Source organism: Dryobates pubescens, chromosome 17, assembly GCF_014839835.1.
Source record: "Dryobates pubescens isolate bDryPub1 chromosome 17, bDryPub1.pri, whole genome shotgun sequence".
NCBI classification, from domain to species: Eukaryota; Metazoa; Chordata; class Aves; order Piciformes; family Picidae; genus Dryobates; species Dryobates pubescens.
The window spans coordinates 22,920,869-22,941,676 of record NC_071628.1 but is presented as its reverse complement, the minus strand read 5'-3'; the positions used below and the strand labels follow the sequence as shown (position 1 = coordinate 22,941,676).

At 58.3% G+C, this 20,808-nt stretch overlaps 1 protein-coding gene across 2 annotated transcripts in view; it reads right to left on the bottom strand.

Moving 5' to 3' along the window:
- Positions 1 to 20,808, bottom strand: part of NPTN (neuroplastin) — an 84,767-nt gene that overhangs the window by 20,268 nt on the left and 43,691 nt on the right. For both annotated transcript variants that reach the window (XM_054168838.1, XM_054168839.1), the window contains exons 3-4: positions 19,620 to 19,788; positions 11,536 to 11,630 (exon numbers count right to left, since the gene is read on the bottom strand). In XM_054168838.1, coding sequence (XP_054024813.1) covers positions 11,536 to 11,630; positions 19,620 to 19,788 — 264 coding nt within the window. The remainder of the gene's footprint in view (positions 1 to 11,535; positions 11,631 to 19,619; positions 19,789 to 20,808) is intronic.

Here is a 20,808-nt window from a genome sequence, read left to right as displayed (position 1 = left end):
AAAGGGGCTGGGAGTGCCAGGATGAGCAGCAATGGCTTTGAGCTGCAAAAGGGGAGATTGAGACTGGAGATTAGGAAGAAATTCTTTCCAAGTGAGGCTGGGGAGACACTGGCACAGGCTGCCCAGGGAGGCTGTGGATGTCTCCTCCCTGGAGGTGTTGTAGGCCTTGAGCAGCCTGGGCTGGCAGGAGGTGTCCCTGCCCATGGCAGGGGGTTGGAACCCTTGACCTTGAAGCCATCTTCCCAGCCATTCCCTGGCTCTGCTTAGTTGTGTCCTGCTGCACAAACCACAGCTCAAACAAACCTGTGCCTGACCTCAGGCACAGCTTCAGCACCAGAGCAAGCCCTGCCTGGGGAGCTCTGCAAGGCACTGCCCTGTGCTTCATCTGCTCCTGGCACTGCAGCAGAGGGAAGCAGCTTTTGGTCAGAAAGGATCTGGAGTTGGCTTCAGCTTCTCAGCAGCAGAAGCCACAGCCCTGGTCAGGTAGAGAGGCATGAGGCCAGCATGCTGAGTCAGCTCCCACAGCAGCCAGACCAAGGTGGTGCCCTGACAAGACACTGAGTGTCTCACTCCTGCCCTGTGAAACTAAGCCACAGAGTCAGGCTGGTCTGGGTTGGAAGGGACCTCTGAAGGTCACCCAATCCAACCACCCTGCCCTCAGCAGGGTCAGCTGCAACCAGAGCAGCTTGCTCAGAGCCTTGACCAAGCCTGCCATGGTTCTTGGGCAACCTGGGCCAGCCTTTCACCACCTTCCTTCTGTGTGGCCTAGCTCTCCCTCTTCCAGTTTCAAACCATCAGCCCTGCTCCTGTCACAAGGGGCCCTGATACACAGTCTGTCCCCAGCTTTCTGATTGCCCCCTGGAAGCACAGAGAGGCCACCAGAAGGTCTCCCTGGAGCCTTCTCTTCTCCAGGTTGAACAGAAGGCTTCTTTGAAACAGCAGCTGGAAGAGCAAGGAGAGGCAGGGCCAGTTCAGCTTAGCAGCTACCAAACCACCCCCCACAAGAGATCAGCCCCAACCCCCTGCAGCCACTCCTGACACAGGCCTGCCCTCAGAAGCATCTTCCTTGTGCTGCTCTTGAACTGCCTCACCCAAGCAAGGGGCCTGTGCCAGAGGAAACTTTGGACCTCCATGCTTCTGGTACCCCAAAAAGCACTGCAGCAGCTCTGGCTTGAATGCAGCCCCTGGTCTCAGCTGGGACCCTGCCCCTGGGCTCAGCACTGCTGAGGCCACCCCTGGAGCCCTGTGTCCAGTTCTGGGCTCCTCAGTTTCAGAAGGCCATTGAGAGACTTGAAGGGGTCCAGAGAAGGGCAAGGAGGCTGGGGAGGGGTCTGGAGCACAGCCCTGGCAGGAGAGGCTGAGGGAGCTGGGCTTGCTTAGCCTGCAGAAGAGGAGGCTCAGGGGAGACCTTCTTGCTCTCTGCAACTCCCTGCAGGGAGCTTGGAGCCAGCTGGGGCTTGGGCTCTTCTGCCAGGCAGGCAAGCAGCCCCAGAACAAGAGGACACAGTCTGCAGCTGTGCCAGGAGAGGTTCAGGCTGGATGTTAGGAAGAAGTTCTTCACAGAAAGAGAGATTGGCCCTTGGGCTGTGCTGCCCAGGGAGGTGGTGGAGTCCCCATGGCTGGAGGTGTTTAGGGGGAGCCTGGCTGAGGCCCTTGGTGCCATGGTTGAGTTGCTCAGATGGTGCTGGGGGAGAGGTTGGACTTGGTGACCTTGAAGGTCTTTTCCCAGCTGGTGAATTCTGTCCTGTCAGCCCCCACAAGAGAGGTTTTTCCTCTTGTCACAGGCCAGGCAGTGTCATTCCTTGAGACACACAAGGTGCCCAGCCCTTGATTCCTGGCTGCTTGCATCCCCAGCACCCCTAAGGAGAGCAGAACTGAGATGCAGGACACCTCCAGCCTGTGCCCCACTTACCAACCCCCCTTCAAGTTTTCCCATTAAGGGACAAAACTAAAGCAAGGGCAAAAGCACCTAAAAATATTCCTGCATCCAGAAACTCTTCTGTCTTCTGGGTCACCTCATAAAAAAGGGCTCTGAGGAGTTCTTTTTCTTCCCTCTCATTTCAATCCAGGTCTGCCTTTCAGGCCTGGGTGAAGAGCTGACAGCAAAGGTGCTGGAAGAAGGGAGAGAGCAACCTGCATCTTCTGTGCACTGCTTCAGAAGGCTCCAAAGTGCAGCTGTGCTGGGGGGAGATCTGATTTCTGCTGCTGATTTCTTCCTGCCTGGCACAACACTGCCAAACTGCAGCAGAGACAGCCAGGCAGCCAGCCAGAGGGACTGGCACAGGCTTGAGACAGGGGCCCAAGCCAGCCTGGGGAAGTTCAACGAGGCCAAGGGCAAGGTCCTGCACCGAGGTTGGGGCAATCCCAAGCACAGATCCAGGCTGGGTGAGGAGTGGCTGAGAGCAGCCTGGAGAAGAAAGTCTTGGGGGTGTCAGGTGGTGACAAACTCTCCAGGAGCCAGCAGTGGTCCCTGGCAGCCCAGCAGGCAGCTGAGTGCTGAGCTGCAGCCAGGGCAGGGAGAGCAGCAGCACAGGGAGGGGATTCTGCCCCTCTGCTCTGCTCTGCTCAGAGCCCACCTGCAGCACTGCCTCCAGCTCTGGGGCCCCCAGGATAAGAGGGACATGAAATTGTTGGAGTGGGGCCAGGGGAGACCACAAAGAGGCTCAGAAGGCTGCAGAACCTCCCACTATGGGGATAGGCTAAGGGAGAGTTGGGGCTGTTCAGCCTGGAGAAGAGAAGGCTCCAGGGAGACCTTAGAGCAGCCCTCCAGGACCTGAAGGGAGGCTGTAAGAAAGCTGGGAAGGGACTTTGGACAAGGGCTGGGAGTGACAGGGCAAGGGGCAAGGGCTTTGAGCTGGAAGAAGGGAGATTGAGACTGGAGGTGAGGAAGAAATTCGTGGCAGTGAGGCTGGGGAGAGACTGGAACAGGCTGCCCAGGGAAGCCATGGATGCCCTTTCCCTGGAGGTGTTCAAGGCCAGGCTGGATGAGGCCTTGAGCAGCCTGGGCTGGTGCGAGGGGTCCCTGCCCAGGGCAGGAGGCTTGGAAGTAGATGGTCCTGCAGGTCCCTTCCAACCTGACCCTTTCTGTGAAGCAAGAGCTCCCAAGGCTGCTGAATGAAGCACTGCTGCTTGGCTGGGGCCAGACTAGAAGAGAAGCATTCAGTGTGGGATTGCCCAGGGGAGAGCAGCCCCAGGGGAGCTGGAATCAGGGCACAGGATCAGCACTCTCCAAGGGCAAGGCTGATGTCTCTCAGCTGATCTGAGCACTTCAAATCAAGACAGCAATGAGGGAGGAGGGGAGAGAGGTGAAAAACCAATGAGGGATGAGGAGGGAGGTCAGGACCATGCCCTTGATGAGGTAAGAGGAAGAGACATTAAAAAGGTCCAGAAAGAAGGCAGGGCAGGGGGGACAGCCTCCCTCCCTCCCTCCCTCATGCCTCCCTTAGCAGTCCTGATGCTGGGCAGCCAGATGGAACTGGAAGCCTCCTCTTCCCTATCAGCTTCTGTGGTTTGTTGAGTATCAGCAGACAAAACCACAAACTTCTCTCCATCCTCCTCCTCTTCCCAAGATGCTGCCAAGAGCAGAATGACTGCAGAGGCAGCATGCCTCAGTGGGGGGTGCTCTCCTTGTCATCCTCCAGTCCAGAGCTCCAGCACCACAGCAGAGGCACTGCAGCTATCTCCACTGGGTGGCTGCAGAGCAGCTGGTGTGCCAGAGCTGCCTCAGACAGGGAGCAGGCATCAGGAGCTGCTCACCTGCAGCACCCCCAGCCAGCTGCCTGCACTGCCACAGCAGAGGGGCAGAGAAGGTCCTTGCAAGGCAGAACCATCCCAGGAACAGCATTTGCCCAGTTCTGGGCTGCCCAGCTCAGGAGGGACAGGGATCTGCTGGAGAGAGTCCAGGGGAGGGCTATGAGGATGAGGAAGGGCCTGGAGCACTGCCTGGGGAGGAGAGGCTGAGAGCCCTGGGGGTGGTTAGTCTGGAGAGGAGAAGGCTGAGAGGGATCTGATCAATGGCTATCAATAGCTGAGGGCTGGGGGTCAGGAGGCAGGGGACAGGGACAGCCTCTGCTCAGCTGCCCCCTGGGATAGGCCAAGGGGCAATGGATGGAAACTGCAGCACAGGAGGTTCCACCTCAGCAGGAGGAGGAACTTCTGCACTGTGAGGTCCCAGAGCCCTGGAGCAGGCTGCCCAGAGAGGTTGTGGAGTCTCCTGCTCTGGAGCCTTTCCAGCCCCAGCTGGATGTGTTCCTGTGTGCCCTGAGCTGGGTTCTCTGCTCCTGCCCTGGCAGGGGGGGGTTGGACTTGATGACCTTTGGAGGTCTCTTCCAAGCCCTACTGATTCTGTGAGCCTGTGATTTGCTCAGCCTGCTTCAGCCTCAGAGCTGTGCTCACACAGAGCCCCTGACAGCCTGGGGCTAACTGCAGTGAGACTCCCAAGTCACAGAAGGGGTCGGGTTGGAAGAGACCTTAAAATCATCCAGTTCCAACCTCGCTATCATGGGCAAGGACACCTTCCACTAGGCCAGGCTGCTCAAGCCCCCAGACAATCTATCTTGGAACACTTCCAGGGTTGGATGGACTGGATTGGGAATGGCTTGAGGAGGGGAGATTGAGACTGGAGAGCAGGAAGAGGTTCTTTCCAGTGGGGGGGGGGAGACTCTGGCACAGGTTGCCCAGGGAGGCTGTGGATGTCCCCTCCCTGACAGTGTTCAAGGCCAGGATGGAGTAGTCCAGTACCTGAAGGGGGCCTACAAGAGAGATGAAGAGAGACTGTCTGGGACAGGCCCAGGGGCAATGGCTTCAAACCAGAGCAGAGCAGATTGAGATTGGCTGTGAGGAACAAGCTCTGCCCCAGGAGGCTGCTGGAACACTGCAGCAGGTTGCCCAGGGAGGTGGTTGGGGTCTCAGCCCTGGAGATACTCAAGGTGAGGCTGGGCAGGGCTCTGAGCAGCCTGATCCAGTGGAGGATGTCCCTGCTGACTGCAGGGGGTTGGCCTGGATGAGCTTTGGAGGTCCCTTCCAACCCAGAGCATTCTATGGTTCTATGGATGAGGCCTTGAGCAACTTGGTGCAGCGTGAGGGGTCCCTGCCCACGGCAGGAGGGTTAGAGCTGGATGACCTTTGGGCTCCCTTCCAACCCAAACCACTCTGTGGTTCCCTGCAGCCCCCAAGCAGGGTGAAGTCTCCAGCAGACACTCCAGGCACAAGCTGAGGAAAGGCAGACTTGTGCCATGCCTGGGATGCCCAGAGCCCCCCCTGGGGCACCCCTGCCACCAAGCAAATGTGCTGGGAGTGCAGAGAGCCAGCCTGCAGTGGCAGCCCAGGGCCCAGCCTTCTGCCTGCACAGAGCACATGCCCAGAGCCAGGCAGAAAATAGGCAGCATTACATAAGGGCAAACGGCTCTGCAGCATCCTGGAGTCCATCTGCTGCCAGGCACTGCTGGAGCTGTTCACAGCTTGTCAGGAAGCTCCTATTTTGGTCCATGAGCACTTCCATGTCCCAGCACCAGCTCTGCTATCTGCCTCAGCAGTGCCAACCTGAGGCTGAACCCCACCGAGCAGTTCCATGAGTGCTCCAGCACCGCTGCCTGCCCAGGGCCAGCCCTGCAGGGGAGCAGCAAAGGAGGGCAGCTGCCTGGCCCCCCCTGCTCCAGGCCTCCCAGAGCCACCCCAGCTGACATCTCTGCAGGTGGAGGAGCAGCAAAGCAAGCTGCCTGCCCTGAGAGTGAGCACTGCTTTGGCAGGAGGTGTGGAACCCCTGCAGCCAGCCGCCTGGGCAACCTGTCTTGGTGCTCCAGCACCCACATGCTGCAGAACCTGCTCCTAACAGCCAGGCTCAATCTGCTCTGCTCCAGCCTGAGGCCACAGCCCCCTGGTCCTGTCAGCACAGGCCAGCTGCTGAAGAACACCCTCCTCAGCAAGGGGCAAAAAGCCTCTGGACCATTTGCTGCCAGCAGGGATCTTGCTCAGAGCCAGCCAAGCAAAGCCTGCTGTGACAGCAGCTCCATCCAGCCTGGCCAAGGGCCTGCAGCACCCTGGGCTAGAAGAACACCTCCCATGGCAAGGGGCTTGGCACTGGAAGGCCCAAACCATCCATGCATGGCTCTTGCAGAGCAGCAGTGCAGAGGAGCACTGCCCAGGAAGGATTGCTGTGTCCAGCAGCCTGCAGAGCTGCCCAGCCTGTGCTCCAAGTGCAGCCCCAGGGTCCTGCTCCAGTGCTTCCACCAGGAGAATCTGCTCAGCTCAAAGCTACACTCTCACCCTCCCACCCTGCTGTGCCTGGAGTGTCTGCTGGAGACTTCACCCTGCTTGGGGGCTGCAGGGAACCACAGAGTGGTTTGGGTTGGAAGGGAGCCCAAAGCTCATCCAGCTCTAACCCTCCTGCCGTGGGCAGGGACCCCTCACGCTGCACCAAGTTGCTCAAGGCCTCATCCATAGAACCATAGAATGCTCTGGGTTGGAAGGGACCTCCAAAGCTCATCCAGGCCAACCCCCTGCAGTCAGCAGGGACATCCTCCACTGGATCAGGCTGCTCAGAGCCCTGCCCAGCCTCACCTTGAGTATCTCCAGGGCTGAGACCCCAACCACCTCCCTGGGCAGCCTGCTGCAGTGTTCCAGCAGCCTCCTGGGGCAGAGCTTGTTCCTCACAGCCAAGCTCAATCTGCTCTGCTCTGGTCTGAAGCCATTGCCCCTGGGCCTGTCCCAGACAGTCTCTCTTCATCTCTCTTGTAGGCCCCCTTCAGGTACTGGACTACTCCATCCTGGCCTTGAACACTGTCAGGGAGGGGACAGCCACAGCCTCCCTGGGCAACCTGTGCCAGAGTCTCCCCACCCTCACTGGAAAGAACCTCTTCCTGCTCTCCAGCAGGGATCTTGCTCAGAGCCAGCCAAGCAAAGCCTGCTGTGACAGCAGCTCCATCCAGCCTGGCCAAGGGCCTGCAGCACCCTGGGCTAGAAGGACACCTCCCATGGCAAGGGGTTGGGACTAGAAGGCCCAAACCATCCATGCATGGCTCTTGCAGAGCAGCAGTGCAGAGGAGCACTGCCCAGGAAGGATTCCTGTGTCCAGCAGCCTGCAGAGCTGCCCAGCCTGTGCTCCAAGTGCAGCCCCAGGTTCCTGCTCCAGTGCTTCCACCAGGAGAATCTGCTCAGCTCAAAGCTACACTCTCACCCTCCCACCCTGCTGTGCCTGGAGTGTCTGCTGGAGACTTCACCCTGCTTGGGGGCTGCAGGGAACCACAGAGTGGTTTGGGTTGGAAGGGAGCCCAAAGGTCATCCAGCTCTAACCCTCCTGCCGTGGGCAGGGACCCCTCACGCTGCACCAAGTTGCTCAAGGCCTCATCCATAGAACCATAGAATGCTCTGGGTTGGAAGGGACCTCCAAAGCTCATCCAGGCCAACCCCCTGCACTCAGCAGGGACAGCCTCCACTGGATCAGGCTGCTCAGAGCCCTGTCCAGCCTCACCTTGAGTATCTCCAGGGCTGAGACCCCAACCACCTCCCTGGGCAGCCTGCTGCAGTGTTCCAGCAGCCTCCTGGGGCAGAGCTTGTTCCTCACAGCCAATCTCAATCTGCTCTGCTCTGGTCTGAAGCCATTGCCCCTGGGCCTGTCCCAGACAGTCTCTCTTCATCTCTCTTGTAGGCCCCCTTCAGGTACTGGACTACTCCATCCTGGCCTTGAACACTGTCAGGGAGGGGACATCCACAGCCTCCCTGGGCAACCTGTGCCAGAGTCTCCCCACCCTCACTGGAAAGAACCTCTTCCTGCTCTCCAGCAGGGCTCTTGCTCAGAGCCAGCCAAGCAAAGCCTGCTGTGACAGCAGCTCCATCCAGCCTGGCCAAGGGCCTGCAGCACCCTGGGCTAGAAGGACACCTCCCATGGCAAGGGGCTTGGCACTGGAAGGCCCAAACCATCCATGCATGGCTCTTGCAGAGCAGCAGTGCGGAGGAGCACTGCCCAGGAAGGATTCCTGTGTCCAGCAGCCTGCAGAGCTGCCCAGCCTGTGCTCCAAGTGCAGCCCCAGGTTCCTGCTCCAGTGCTTCCACCAGGAGAATCTGCTCAGCTCAAAGCTACACTCTCACCCTCCCACCCTGATTGTGCCTGGAGTGTCTGCTGAGCTGCCCTTGGCCTTCTGGGCTGCCAGTGCCCATTGCTGGCTCCCTGTCCCAGCCCTGATTCCTGCCCCCCTCAGAGGTCTCCCAGACCCCTATCCCTCCCTGACACCCTTGCAGCCCCCTGCAGCTCCTGGAAGGCCACCAGAAGGTCGCCTGGGAGCCTTCTCCTCTCCAGCCTGCACAACCCCAACTCCCTCAGGCTGTGCTCACAGCAGAGCAGCTCCAGCCCTCTGCTCCTCCTCCTGGCCCTGCTCTGCACACCTTCCAGCCCCTCCAGATCCTTCCTGGCACAGAGGCTCCAGAGCTGGCCCCAGAGCTCCAGCTGTGGTCTCAGCAGAGTGGAGCAGAGGGGCAGAATCCCCTCCCTGGCCCTGCTGGCCACACTTCTCTTGCTGCAGCCCAGGCTCTGCTTGGCTCTCTGGGCTGCAAGTGCTCCCTGCTGGCTCCTGCTGAGCTTCTCCTCCCCCAGCACCCCCAAGGCCTTTTCTCCAGGGCTGCTCTCCAGCCAGTCCCTGCCCAGCCTCTGAGCAGCTGTTAGCAGGGTTGGTTATCATCCTCCCTCTGCCCTTGGTGCCAGCAGCTCAGAGCCTGGCTTTTCAAACCCCATGTTCCTGCACAACTCTGCCAGCTCCTCTTGGTGTCCCCTCCTGACAGCAGAGATGCCTGAAGCCAAATGTTTCTAAGAGAGAGATTACCCAAACCCATGAGCAGAGCTCCATGCCCTGCCTCCAGCAGTGCCTTCTCACCCAGAGCAGCCTGGAGAAGGCAACAGAGGACTCCAGAGCTTAAGGAAGTCAATTTTAGCTGATTTGGACAAGACAAAGCCCACAAAGACCACCCAGAGCTGGGCCAAGCTCACCACAAGCCCCCCTTGAGCTTCACTTCTCCTTCTTTAGGATCACAGAACCATCAGGGCTGGAAGGGAGCTCAGGGCTCAGCCAGTTCCAACCCCCTGCCATGGGCAGGGACACCTCACACCACAGCAGGTTGCTCACAGCCACCTCCAGCCTGGCTGCAAACACCTCCAGGGATTTTCAGAGGTGGAGTCCATGCTGGGCCAGGAGGAGCTGGGGCTGCATTCATCTGGGCAGAGACAGCTCCCCTCCTGCAGCAGATCTGCTTCACACCTGGGGCTACTTTTGCTAGGTTTTATGCAAGCTGATTGGGGGAAAATAACCCAAATCCCAACCCCAACCCCTCCCCATGTTTCAGTTGGCAGAGGGAGCCAGCATCAGGCAGGAGCCTCCATTGCTGTGGCAATTCTCCTCAGCCTCAGGAAGCTGTGGCTCAAAAAGCTGCTGCTCCCCAGAGAGCAGTGGCAGTGCAGTGGTGGGCACCTGGCACTGCATCCCCACTGCAGAGCTGCCTGCCACTTCCTCACCTGGGAGTCAGGAGCCTGACCACCCAGGCCTGCCCTGGGGCACCAGAAATGGCCAAAGGAAGGAGTTCAGCTTTGCTACAGAGCTCTGCTCCTGATCACAGAGCACTGACCAGGACAGGCTGCAGGGCTGCTGCAGGGCTGCCAAGGGATGGGGTGAGGCATCCAGGCTTGTTCAGCATCTGTGTGGGTGCCAGGGACAGTGGCACTGAGTGCAGCCTCAGCAGGGTTGCTGATGACACCAAGCTGTGTGGGGCAGCAGACAGCTGGAGGGAAGGGATCCATCCAGAGGCACCTGGACAGGCTGCAGAGGTGGGCACAAGCTCAGGAGGTTCAACAAGACCAAGGGCAGGGTCCTGCAGCTGGGTGGAGGCAATCCCAGGCACAGATCCAGGCTGGGCAGGGACTGGCTGGAAAGCAGCCCTGAGGAGAGAGACTTGGGGGTGCTGGGGGAGGAGAAGCTCAGCAGGAGCTCTCAGTGTGCACTTGCAGCCCAGAGAGCCAAGCAGAGCCTGGGCTGCAGCAAGAGAAGTGTGGCCAGCAGGGCAAGGGAGGGGATTCTGCCCCTCTGCTCAGCTCTGGGGAGACCCCACCTGGAGTACTGCCTCCAGTTCTGGAGCCCCTAGGACAAGAGGGATCTGGAGGGGCTGGAAGGTGTCCAGAGAAGGGCCAGGAGGATGAGCAGAGGGCTGGAGCTGCTCTGCTGTGAGCACAGACTGAAGGAGTTGGGGCTGTTCAGTCTGGAGAAGAGAAGGCTCTGAGGTGACCTCATTGTGGCTTTCCAGGATCTGAAGGGGGCTCCAAGAAGGCTGGGGAGGGACTGCTCAGGATCTCAGGCAGTGCTAGGACTAGGGGGAATGGAATGAAGCTGGAGGTGGGGAGATTCAGGCTGGAGGTGAGGAGGAAGTTCTTCCCCATGAGAGTGGTGAAGCCCTGGAATGGGTTGTCCAGGGAGGTGCTTGGGGCCCTGTCCCTGGAGGTGTTTAAGCCCAGGCTGGATGAGGCTCTGGGCAGCCTGATCTAGTGTGGGGTGTCCCTGCCCATGGCAGGGGGCTTGGAGCTGGCTGATCCTTGTGGTCCCTTCCAGCCCTGACTGATTCTGTGACCCTTCTCCCATTCACCATTTCCAAGCAGCAGCTGCAGCAGAGGAAGCTCTGCATGGTGCTGGGGATTCACAGATTGCATTGGGCTGGCAGAGAACCTCAGAGGTCCCTTTGCCCACCCCCCCTGCAGTCTGCAGGGACAGCTCCAGCTAGATCAGGCTGCCCAGGGCCATGCTGAGTTTGAATGCCTCCAGGGACAGGGCCTCACCCACACCCCTGGGCAGCCTGCAGTGAGGAAAGTGGAGTCCTCCAACAAGGCCACACAAAAGAAGCATCAGGGTGGAACAGGCTGCCCAGGGGAGTGGTGGAATCATCATCCCTGGAGAGGTTCAAATGCCTTGCAGACATGGTGCTGAAGGCCATGGCAGTGTTGGCTTAGTGGCAGCACTCAGTGACCTCAAAGGGCTCTTCCAGCCTCAGCCATGCCCTGAGTCCAGCCCCAGAGGTGCACTGGGAGCACAGCCTTTGGCCAGCAGGGCCAGGAGCCAGGCATCCTCAGCAAGTGCTGCCAGACCTGAGACACTGCTGCTTGCTTGGCTCCTGCTCAGACTGAGCACACCCAGCTGGGCTCCTCCACTGTGTGGCACAGGGAGGAGCCCACAGCTGCCTCTGCACCAGCACAGCTCTATCCCACAGCAACCTCTGCTGCAGGACAGGCAGCCAAGGGGAAAGGTCACCCAGGGGTGCAAGGTGCATGCCAGAAGGTGTTTTGAGTGCCCTCTGTGCAGGCCACAGCATCACACTCCCTGCACCTGGGAGGCCTCCCTCCTGTGCCTGCATCCAAGGCTGCCCTTGCAATGAGAGCCAAGGCTGGGACACCCCCAGGGGGAAAGGCCTTGCCTCCTTGCAGACACCAAGGGGGATGGCACAGCAAGCCCAGGCACCTGGGGGGAGAGGAAGCAAATGCAAACAGAGAAGAAAAGAAGAGCAGAGTACCTCTCACTTCTATGGTGGCATTGGCTATGGGAGAGTTGGAGAACACAAACACACACAGGTACTCCCCAGACTCCTCTGCTCTGGGCTTCAGAATCCTGCAGCAGGGAGAGAACAAAGGAGAAACATTAAACACCCTGCTAGCAGCCAGCAGCCTAGGATTTGATTCCCCCCATCCCCCAGCCCACATTTCAGCACTGCTGAGGCCACCCCTGGAGTCCTGTGTCCAGCTCTGGGCTCCTCAGTTTCAGAAGGCCATTGAGAGACTTGAAGGTGTCCAGAGAAGGGCAAGGAGGCTGGGGAGGGGTCTGGAGCACAGCCCTGGCAGGAGAGGCTGAGGGAGCTGGGCTTGCTTAGCCTGCATTAGAGGAGGCTCAGGGGAGACCTTCTTGCTCTCTGCAACTCCCTGCAGGGAGGTTGGAGCCAGCTGGGGCTTGGGCTCTTCTGCCAGGCAGGCAAGCAGCCCCAGAACAAGAGGACACAGTCTGCAGCTGTGCCAGGGGAGGTTAAGGCTGGATGTTAGGAAGAAGTTCTTCATGGATAGAGAGATTGGCCACTGGAATGTGCTGCCCAGGGAGGTGGTGGAGTCCCCATGGCTGGAGGTGTTTAGGAGGAGCCTGGCTGAGGCCCTTGGTGCCATGGTTCAGTTGATCAGGCGGTGCTGGGTGCTAGGTTGGACTCAAAGATCTCAAAGGTCTCTTCCAACCTGGTTAATTCTATTCCATTCTAGTCTCATCTAGTCTAGTCTGACCTCTCCTGGGGATCCAGAGGAGGTTGGACTTGATGATCTCAAAGGTCTTTTCCAACCTGGTTAATTCTGTTGTGCTCTATCCTCCCAGGGACTGACTCTTCTCTCAGCTGGTAAGGCCAGGAGTGGGGCAGAGGTGGAGCTGGCCTGAGCTGCAGGGCAGCTGCTTGCCAGCACAAACAGGCTGGAAATCAGCACAAGTTTAGCTGGAGCAGCAGGGTCACTCCTCCCCCAGTCAGTGGCCAGGCAGGCAGGGATCTCCCACCCCTGAGGAGGCAGCATGCTCTGTGTGCAGCACCGGCAGCGCCAGCTGCACAGCCACAGACTGCAAGCGCAGCCAAGGGGCACTCAGGAGCTGCTTCCCCTGGAGGCTGGGAGCAGAGTCCCTGACTCAGGCTGGATGGAGAAGAGCTGCAAAAGCTGCTAAAGACCTGACAGCATCATAGAATCATCTGGATGGTCAGGGCTGGAAGGGAGCTCAGGGCTCAGCCAGCTCCAACCCCCCCTGCCATGGGCAGGGACACCTCACACCGCAGCAGGTTGCTCACAGCCACCTCCAGCCTGGCTGCAAACACCTCCAGGCAGGAGGCTTCCACCACCTCCCTGGGCAGCCTGTGCCAGGCTCTCACCACCCTCCTGGGCAACAACTTCTTCCTCACAGCCAATCTCAGTCCCCCCCAGTCCTATCCCTCCCTGGCACCCCAGAGCAGAGGGGCAGGATCCTCTCCCTCCACCTCTGGCAATGGCCACTGGCAGCCCAGAAGGCCAAGGGCAGCTCAGCTGCCCTTGGCCTTCTGGGCTGCCAGTGCCCATTGCTGGCTCCCTGGCCCAGCCCTGATTCCTGCCCCCCTCAGAGGTCTCCCAGACCCCTATCCCTCCCTGACATCCTTGCAGCCCCTGGAAGGCCACCAGAAGGTCTCCTGGGAGCCTTCTCCTCTCCAGCCTGCACAACCCCAACTCCCTCAGGCTGTGCTCACAGCAGAGCAGCTCCAGCCCTCTGCTCCTCCTCCTGGCCCTGCTCTGGACACCTTCCAGCCCCTCCAGAGCCTTCCTGGCACAGAGGCTCCAGAGCTGGCCCCAGAGCTCCAGCTGTGGGCTCAGCAGAGTGGAGCAGAGGGGCAGAATCCCCTCCCTGCCCTGCTGGCCACACTTCTCTTGCTGCAGCCCAGGCTCTGCTTGGCTCTCTGGGCTGCAAGTGCTCCCTGCTGGCTCCTGCTGAGCTTCCCCTCCCCCAGCACCCCCAAGGCCTTTCCTTCAGGGCTGCTCTCCAGCCAGTCCCTGCCCAGCCTGTGGCAGTGCCTGGGATTGCCCTGCCCCAGCTGCAGGACCTTGCCCTTGGTCTTGCTGAAGCCTACTGCCAAACAGGATTAGGAGAAAGTGCCACAAGCCTTGTCTCAAAAAGCAGCTTGGGGCTGAGTGACTTCCCAGTGCCATTTCTGTCACCATGGAGGGATGGAAACTCTTCTCAGTGGTGCCCAGGGACGGGACAAGGGGCACAAACTGCATCCCAGGAGGAGCCACCTCAATATGGGAACAAACTTCCTTGCTAGGAGGGTGCTGGAGCAGGCTGCCCAGAGAGGTTGTGGAGTCTCCTTCCCTGGAAGAGATTCCAAACCCACCCAGACAGTGTGACCCTGGCCAAGCTGCTGTGGGTGACCCTGCTGGAGCAGAGGGGTTGGACTGGGTGATCCCCAGAGGTCCCTTCTAACACCCAGAATGCAGGGAAGCTGTGAACAGCAAGTGCAGGGCAGGCAGAAGGACACTGGAAATAACACTGGAGTGAAGCTGAAGGAGGGCAGACTGAGACTGGAGATGAGGAAGGAATTCTTTGCAGGGAGGGGGGAAGGCACTGGCACAGGCTGCCCAGGGAGGCTGTGGCTGTCCCCTCCCTGGAGGTGTTCAAGGCCAGGCTGGATGAGGCCTGGAGCAGCCTGGGCTGGTGGGAGGTGTCCCTGCCAGCAGGGAGGTTAGAAGTGGATGATCCTTAAGATCTTTTCCAACCCAGCTCACTGAAGACAACCAAGCTGCCTTTGCACTCAGGGTGGTGCCAGCTTCATGCCCACCATCTCTGGCTGTCCTTCAAAAAGCTTCTGGGATGCAGATGACCTCAGAGCTCCACACACATGTCCAGCTGTTTCCCTACCAGCCTCCTGAGCCCAGTGCAGGCCATGGCATTGTGACACAGCTTTTCCATCTCCACACAGCACAGAAGGAGGCAGAGCTCTCCCCACCCCTCCCCTCCCTGCACCCAGAGGCTTCTTGTTTGACTGTCCTTTCTCACACATGGTTTCAAAGCCAAAGGGAACAGGAACTCTGGGGAAGAGCACTGCAACAAAGAGAACTTTAGAGATGGAAACTGCTTAGACACATGGAAAAAAGCTGCTCACTTGAAGACAATCCTTGGCCTCAGGCCATGGCTGCCTGTCCAGCTCCAGCCCTCCACTCTGGAGCTAGTTCCAAGGTTGATGTCTTTCAGATAAGGGATAGGAGAGCCACTTGTCACTTAATGGCAGCAGGAGAGATGGCTTTGTACCCAAACACCAAAGCCATCAGGGTGTTTGGCCTGCAGGCAGCAGCCCTGCTGGCCATGGTGACATGGCACCTGGCTGACATGGCACAGCTCCACCCAGCTCTTCCCATCCCTCAGCTGTCCTGACCCTGCAGCAAGGAGGGAAGGCAGAGAGCAGCTGGCTAAGGAGCCTTTAAATAATCACCCCCTGACCTCTGCTCTTTATCCACAAGGCTTTAAAGGCAGGGAGGGGTGGGAGACTAAGAGGCTGTGTCTAGGAAGAAGTTGTTGCCCAGGAGGGTGGTGAGAGCCTGGCACAGGCTGCCCAGGGAGGTGGTGGAAGCCTCCTGCCTGGAGGTGTTTGCAGCCAGGCTGGAGGTGGCTGTGAGCAACCTGCTGTGGTGTGAGGTGTCCCTGCCCATGGCAGGGGGGTTGGAGCTGGCTGAGCCTTGAGCTCCCTTCCAGCCCTGACACTTCTCTGATCTACAACTGCCCCAAAGGAAGCTGCAGTCAGGTGAAGGGAGTTGGGGCTCTCCTCCCCCAGTAACAAAGGGCAGGACATGAAGCAATGGCCTCAGGCTGCACCAGGGTGGGGTTAGGTCCACATCAGCAGAAACTTCTTGACTGAAAGGGTTCTCAGAGCCTTGCACAGTGGGTTGAATCCTTTGGCTCCCTGGAGGTGTATCAGAGGTGCAGAGATGTGGTGCTGAGGGCCATGGCTTAGCACCAGACCTGGTAGATTTGGTTGGATTTGATCATCTGGAAGACATTTTGCAACCAAAGCAATCCTAGGATTCCCTTCCTGCCATTCTACACAAGCTTCCTCTCCAGGTCTGAGGCTGCCAGCCTCCCCTGGAGCACTCCCCACAGTGTGAGCTGATGGGGCTGCAAGGTTTTACAGCCAGACAAGCACCTGCAACAAGTCTGCTTAACCAAGACCTTCCCTCAGCTCTCTGGCTGGAGCAAGAGCTCAGCTCTTTGTAGCCAGAGACTCTGCAGCAGATGGAAGAACCCCAAACTCCCTCACACTTGCTGTGGTTGGGGCAGCCCTGAATGAGCTGATGAGGAGCCTGGAAACAAACCACTTTCCTCCTCCCAACCATGAGAGCAGACTGGGGGACAAGAGCTACAGAATGAAAGCTCAGGGTGGCCAGAGCCACTTCTAGGCCCTTGCTGCTTGGGAAAGAATCCACCCCAGCTAATTGTGGCCCATTCTTCATTGAAAGGGCAAGGAAAACACTATCCTTAGCTTTGACCACAGCTGCCTTCTGGCAGGGGCAGCTCCAGCAAGGTTCAATGAAGAATGGGGAAGGTTGTGTTCAGTGTCTGATGGTGCAGGAAGCAGGATTTTTGAGGGGCTTTCACTGAAATCCTGAAGCCACAACATACAACAACGCAAAGGGAGCAGGACTCTGAGGCCTGCACTTGAGATCTGCACATAGCAAGACACAAGGGAGCAGGACTCTGAGGCCTGCACTTGAGATCTGCACATAGCAAGACACAAGGGAGCAGGACTCTGAGGCCTGCACTTGAGATCTGCACATAGCAAGACACAAGGGAGCAGGACTCTGAGGCCTGCACTTGAGATCTGCACATAGCAAGACACAAGGGAGCAGGACTCTGAGGCCTGCACTTGAGATCTGCACAAAGACATAAAGGAGCAGGACTCTGAGGCCTGCACTTGAGATCTGTACAAAGCAAGACAGAAGGGAGCAGGACTCTGAGGCCTGCACTTGAGATCTGCACAAATCAGGTCATAAAGGAGCAGGACTCTGAGGCCTGCACTTGAGATCTGCACAAAGCAAGACACAAGGGAGCAGGACTCTGAGGCCTGCACTTGAGATCTGCACAAAGCAAGACACAAGGGAGCAGGACTCTGAGGCCTGCACTTGAGATCTGCACAAATCAGGTGATAAAGGAGCAGGACTCTGAGGCCTGCACTTGAGATCTGCACAAAGCAAGACACAAGGGAGCAGGAGTCTGAGGCCTGCACTTGAGATCTGCACAAATCAGGTGATAAAGGAGCAGGACTCTGAGGCCTGCACTTGAGATCTGCACATAGCAAGACACAAGGGAGCAGGACTCTGAGGCCTGCACTTGAGATCTGCACAAAGCAAGACACAAGGGAGCAGGACTCTGAGGCCTGCACTTGAGATCTGTACAAAGCAAGACAGAAGGGAGCAGGACTCTGAGGCCTGCACTTGAGATCTGCACAAAGCAAGACACAAGGGAGCAGGAGTCTGAGGCCTGCACTTGAGATCTGCACATAGCAAGACACAAGGGAGCAGGACTCTGAGGCCTGCACTTGAGATCTGCACAAAGCAAGTCACAAGGGAGCAGGACTCTGAGGCCTGCACTTGAGATCTGCACATAGCAAGACAGAAGGGAGCAGGACTCTGAGGCCTGCACTTGAGATCTGCACATAGCAAGACACAAGGGAGCAGGACTCTGAGGCCTGCACTTGAGATCTGCACAAATCAGGTCATAAAGGAGCAGGACTCTGAGGCCTGCACTTGAGATCTGCACAAATCAAGTCATAAAGGAGCAGGACTCTGAGGCCTGCACTTGAGATCTGCACAAATCAAGTCATAAAGGAGCAGGACTCTGAGGCCTGCACTTGAGATCTGCACAAAGCAAGACAGAAGGGAACAGGACTCTGAGGCCTGCACTTGAGATCTGCACATAGCAAGACACAAGGGAGCAGGACTCTGCCTTGCTTTGGTGCAGGGCAAGGCACAGCAAGCTGTGGAGTCTCCTTCTCTGGAGACTTTCTGCACCCAGCTAGATGAGCTCCTGTGTGTCCTGCCCTGGGGGACCCTGCTTTGGCAAGGAGGTTAGACTTGATCTCTGGAGGTCCCTTCCAGCCCCCTCCCATTCTGTGCTTCTCTCAACCCAGCTGCACTGCAGGATCACTGTGGGCCTTGCCCAGACAGCCACTTCTTCCCTCAGTTGTTGTGGCAGAAAGGACTCAGCAATGAGCTTGTGTCTTCAAACAGTAAGCCAGCATCACCTGGGCAAGACCTTGCCTAACTGATCATCATCTTTAGCCTAAGACTCCTCTGCTCCTGTGGACCCCACCTGGAATACTGTGTCCAGTTCTAGTGCCCCCAGCACAAAGAGACCATGGAACTGTGGGAGTGGGCTCAGAGAAGGCCATGAGGATGATCAAAGGACTGGAGAACCTCCCTTGTGGGGACAGGATGAGAGAGCTGGGGCTGTTCAGCCTGCAGAAGAGAAGGCTCCAAGGAGACCTTAGAGCAGCCTTCCAGTACCTGAAGGGGGAGAACTAGGGAAGGAATTTTGACAAGGCCTGGGAGTGACAAGATGAGGGGCAAGGGATCTGAGCTTGAGGAGGGCAGATTGAGACTGGAGATGAGGAAGAAATTCTTGGCTGTGAGGGTGGGGAGACTCTGGCACAGGTTGCCCAGGGAGGCTGTGGATGCCACCTCCATGGAAGTGCTGAAGGCCAGGCTGGATGAGGCCTTGAGCAGCCTGGGCTGGGGGGAGGTGTCCCTGCCCATGGCAGGGGCTTGGAACTGGATGACCTCTAAGGACCCTTCCAACCCAAACCACTTTTATGATCCTCTGAAGAGAAAGAAGGTTTGCTGTCCATGCTGGCATCAAGGAAAGCACAGGGAAGGTTAGAGGTACAAACCAGCTCTGCTGGCAGCCCTGAGCAAGCCTCCTGTGCTCACATCACCTCTGTGGTGTGGAGGCCTCACTTCAGGAACAGAGAAGCCTCACAGGATGTCTGCTCCATGCAGGCTACAGTGCAATGGAAGAGGTGGCTGTGCAAGTCCTACCCTCCTGCACATCCTTAGGGGGAAGATGGAGGCAAAGCCAGAGCATGCACAGCTGCAGCAGAGGAGTGGGTTGGGGTGGAAAGGCCCTTAAAGGTCATCCAGTCCCAACCCCCCTGCCATGGGCAGGGACACCTCCCACCAGCCCAGTTCACTCAAGGCTTCACCCAGCCTGGGCTGGAACACTGCCAGGCTTGGAGCTCTGACAACTCATCAGCAATACCTCTGACAACATCCTCCTTCATCTCCCAAGGCCAGAGAAGGACTAACCCAGTGGATTCCAGCAGTGATTTATGTGCTGCATTTCCCTGCACAATAAAAACCTGCAGCTGCAGATCCATCTTCAGGCAGCCACCAGCAAGAGAGAGACTGCACAATGGGCTCAGAGGAAAAGAAAAGGAGGCTGACTGTCTCTGCCTGTGGCCACACTCATGGGCACTCCAGAGAAGATGTGACTTGCCCTCTGGATCTTCTCTCTCTCTCTGCCTCCCTGAGAGGAGGCTGGGGGCAGGTGGAGGTTGGTCTTTTCTCCCAAAGAACAAGTGATGAGACAAAAAGAAACAGCCTCAAGGTGCACCAGGGGAGGTTCAGGCTGGGTATTAGAAGAAGAGTCTTCACTGAAAGGGTTCTCCAAGCCTGTCCCAGGCTGCCCAGGGAGGTGGTTGAGCCCCCATCCCTGGAGGGGTTTCAAACAGGCAGTGGTGTGGTGCTGAGGGCCGGGGCAGAGGTGGGGAATGGTTGGACTTGATCTGAACCAAATCTAAATGAGTTTCTCTCGACAAGAGGAGCTCGCAGCAGCTTTGTGTTGGTTCCATGCTCTAGCTGGGACAGCTGCACACAACAGCTTCTCCAGGATCATTCTGACACTGCTCACAGCCACACTTTTGGTGGCTCCCCCTAAGGCAGCTCAGCTGATTTTGTCTGCCCACTGCAAAGCTGAACCAGGGAGGCTGAAGCCCCAACCTCCCCAACGTCCAGCCAGGCCGGGCACCCTCTGGCAGAGCATGAAGGCTATTCCCAAGAGACTTACTTGTATTCTGTAGTGTTGGAAGATTTTCTAGTGCCAGGGATCTCCTCTCCATTCTTCACCCAGTAGCTGGCAGAAAGGGGGCTGGGGCTGGTGGTGAGGTTACACTGCAACGTGACGGCCGGGCCATAGACGTGGATGACGACGTCCTCGCTGGCGTTGATCCTGGGCTCTGAAACACAACACCACCTTCAATAGCAACCAGCCTTGGCTGCACCAGGCTGCTCTACCACTCAGAGGGGCACTGGGATGGGAAAAAAGACTACAGGAGGAATGGCACTGCACTAATTCGGGAGACAGCAAGAAGAAGTCACAGCAAACCAGCTGAGCACTGGTGAAGGCAGCAACCTCCCCGAGGAGCAGCTCTGCATGGGAAAGAGCAGATTCAGAGGGGTTGTTTGCACACTGCACAGCACTACAGGTGCCTACACACCACCACTCAGCAGCTTCTACACACCACTGACCAGGCACTGCAAGGGGCTGCCCAGGGAGGTGGTGGAGCCACCATCCCTGGAGGTGTTCAACCTGTGGACCTGGCGCGCTGGGGCACGGTTCGGTGGCCACGGTGCTCTGAGGGGGCTTGGCCCTGGAGGCCTCCTCCACCTGAAACAATTCTGTGCTCCTACAGCATGGGAAAATGCTTCTCCTGGGACCACAGGATATTGGCAGGGAAGTCATTCTGCCCTGGACTCAGCACCTCGAGTCCTGTGTCCAGCTCTGGGCTCCTCAGTTTCAGAAGGACATTGAGAGACTTGAAGGTGTCCAGAGAAGGGCAAGGAGGCTGGGGAGGGGTCTGGAGCACAGCCCTGGCAGGAGAGGCTGAGGGAGCTGGGCTTGCTTAGCCTGCAGGAGAGGAGGCTCAGGGGAGACCTTCTTGCTCTCTGCAACTCCCTGCAGGCAGGTTGGAGCCAGCTGGGGCTTGGGCTCTGCTGCCAGGCAGGCAAGCAGCCCCAGAACAAGAGGACACAGTCTGCAGCTGTGGCAGGGGAGGTTGAGGCTGGAGGGGAGGAGAAAGTTCTTGCCAGCCAGAGGAATTGGCCCTTGGGCTGTGCTGCCCAGGGAGGTGGTGGAGTCCCCGTGGCTGGAGGTGTTGCAGAGGGGATTGGATGTGGCCCTTTGAGCCATGGTTGAGCTGTCAGGAGGTGCTGGGTGCCAGCTTGGACTTGCTGAGCTCTGAGCTCTTTTCCAACCT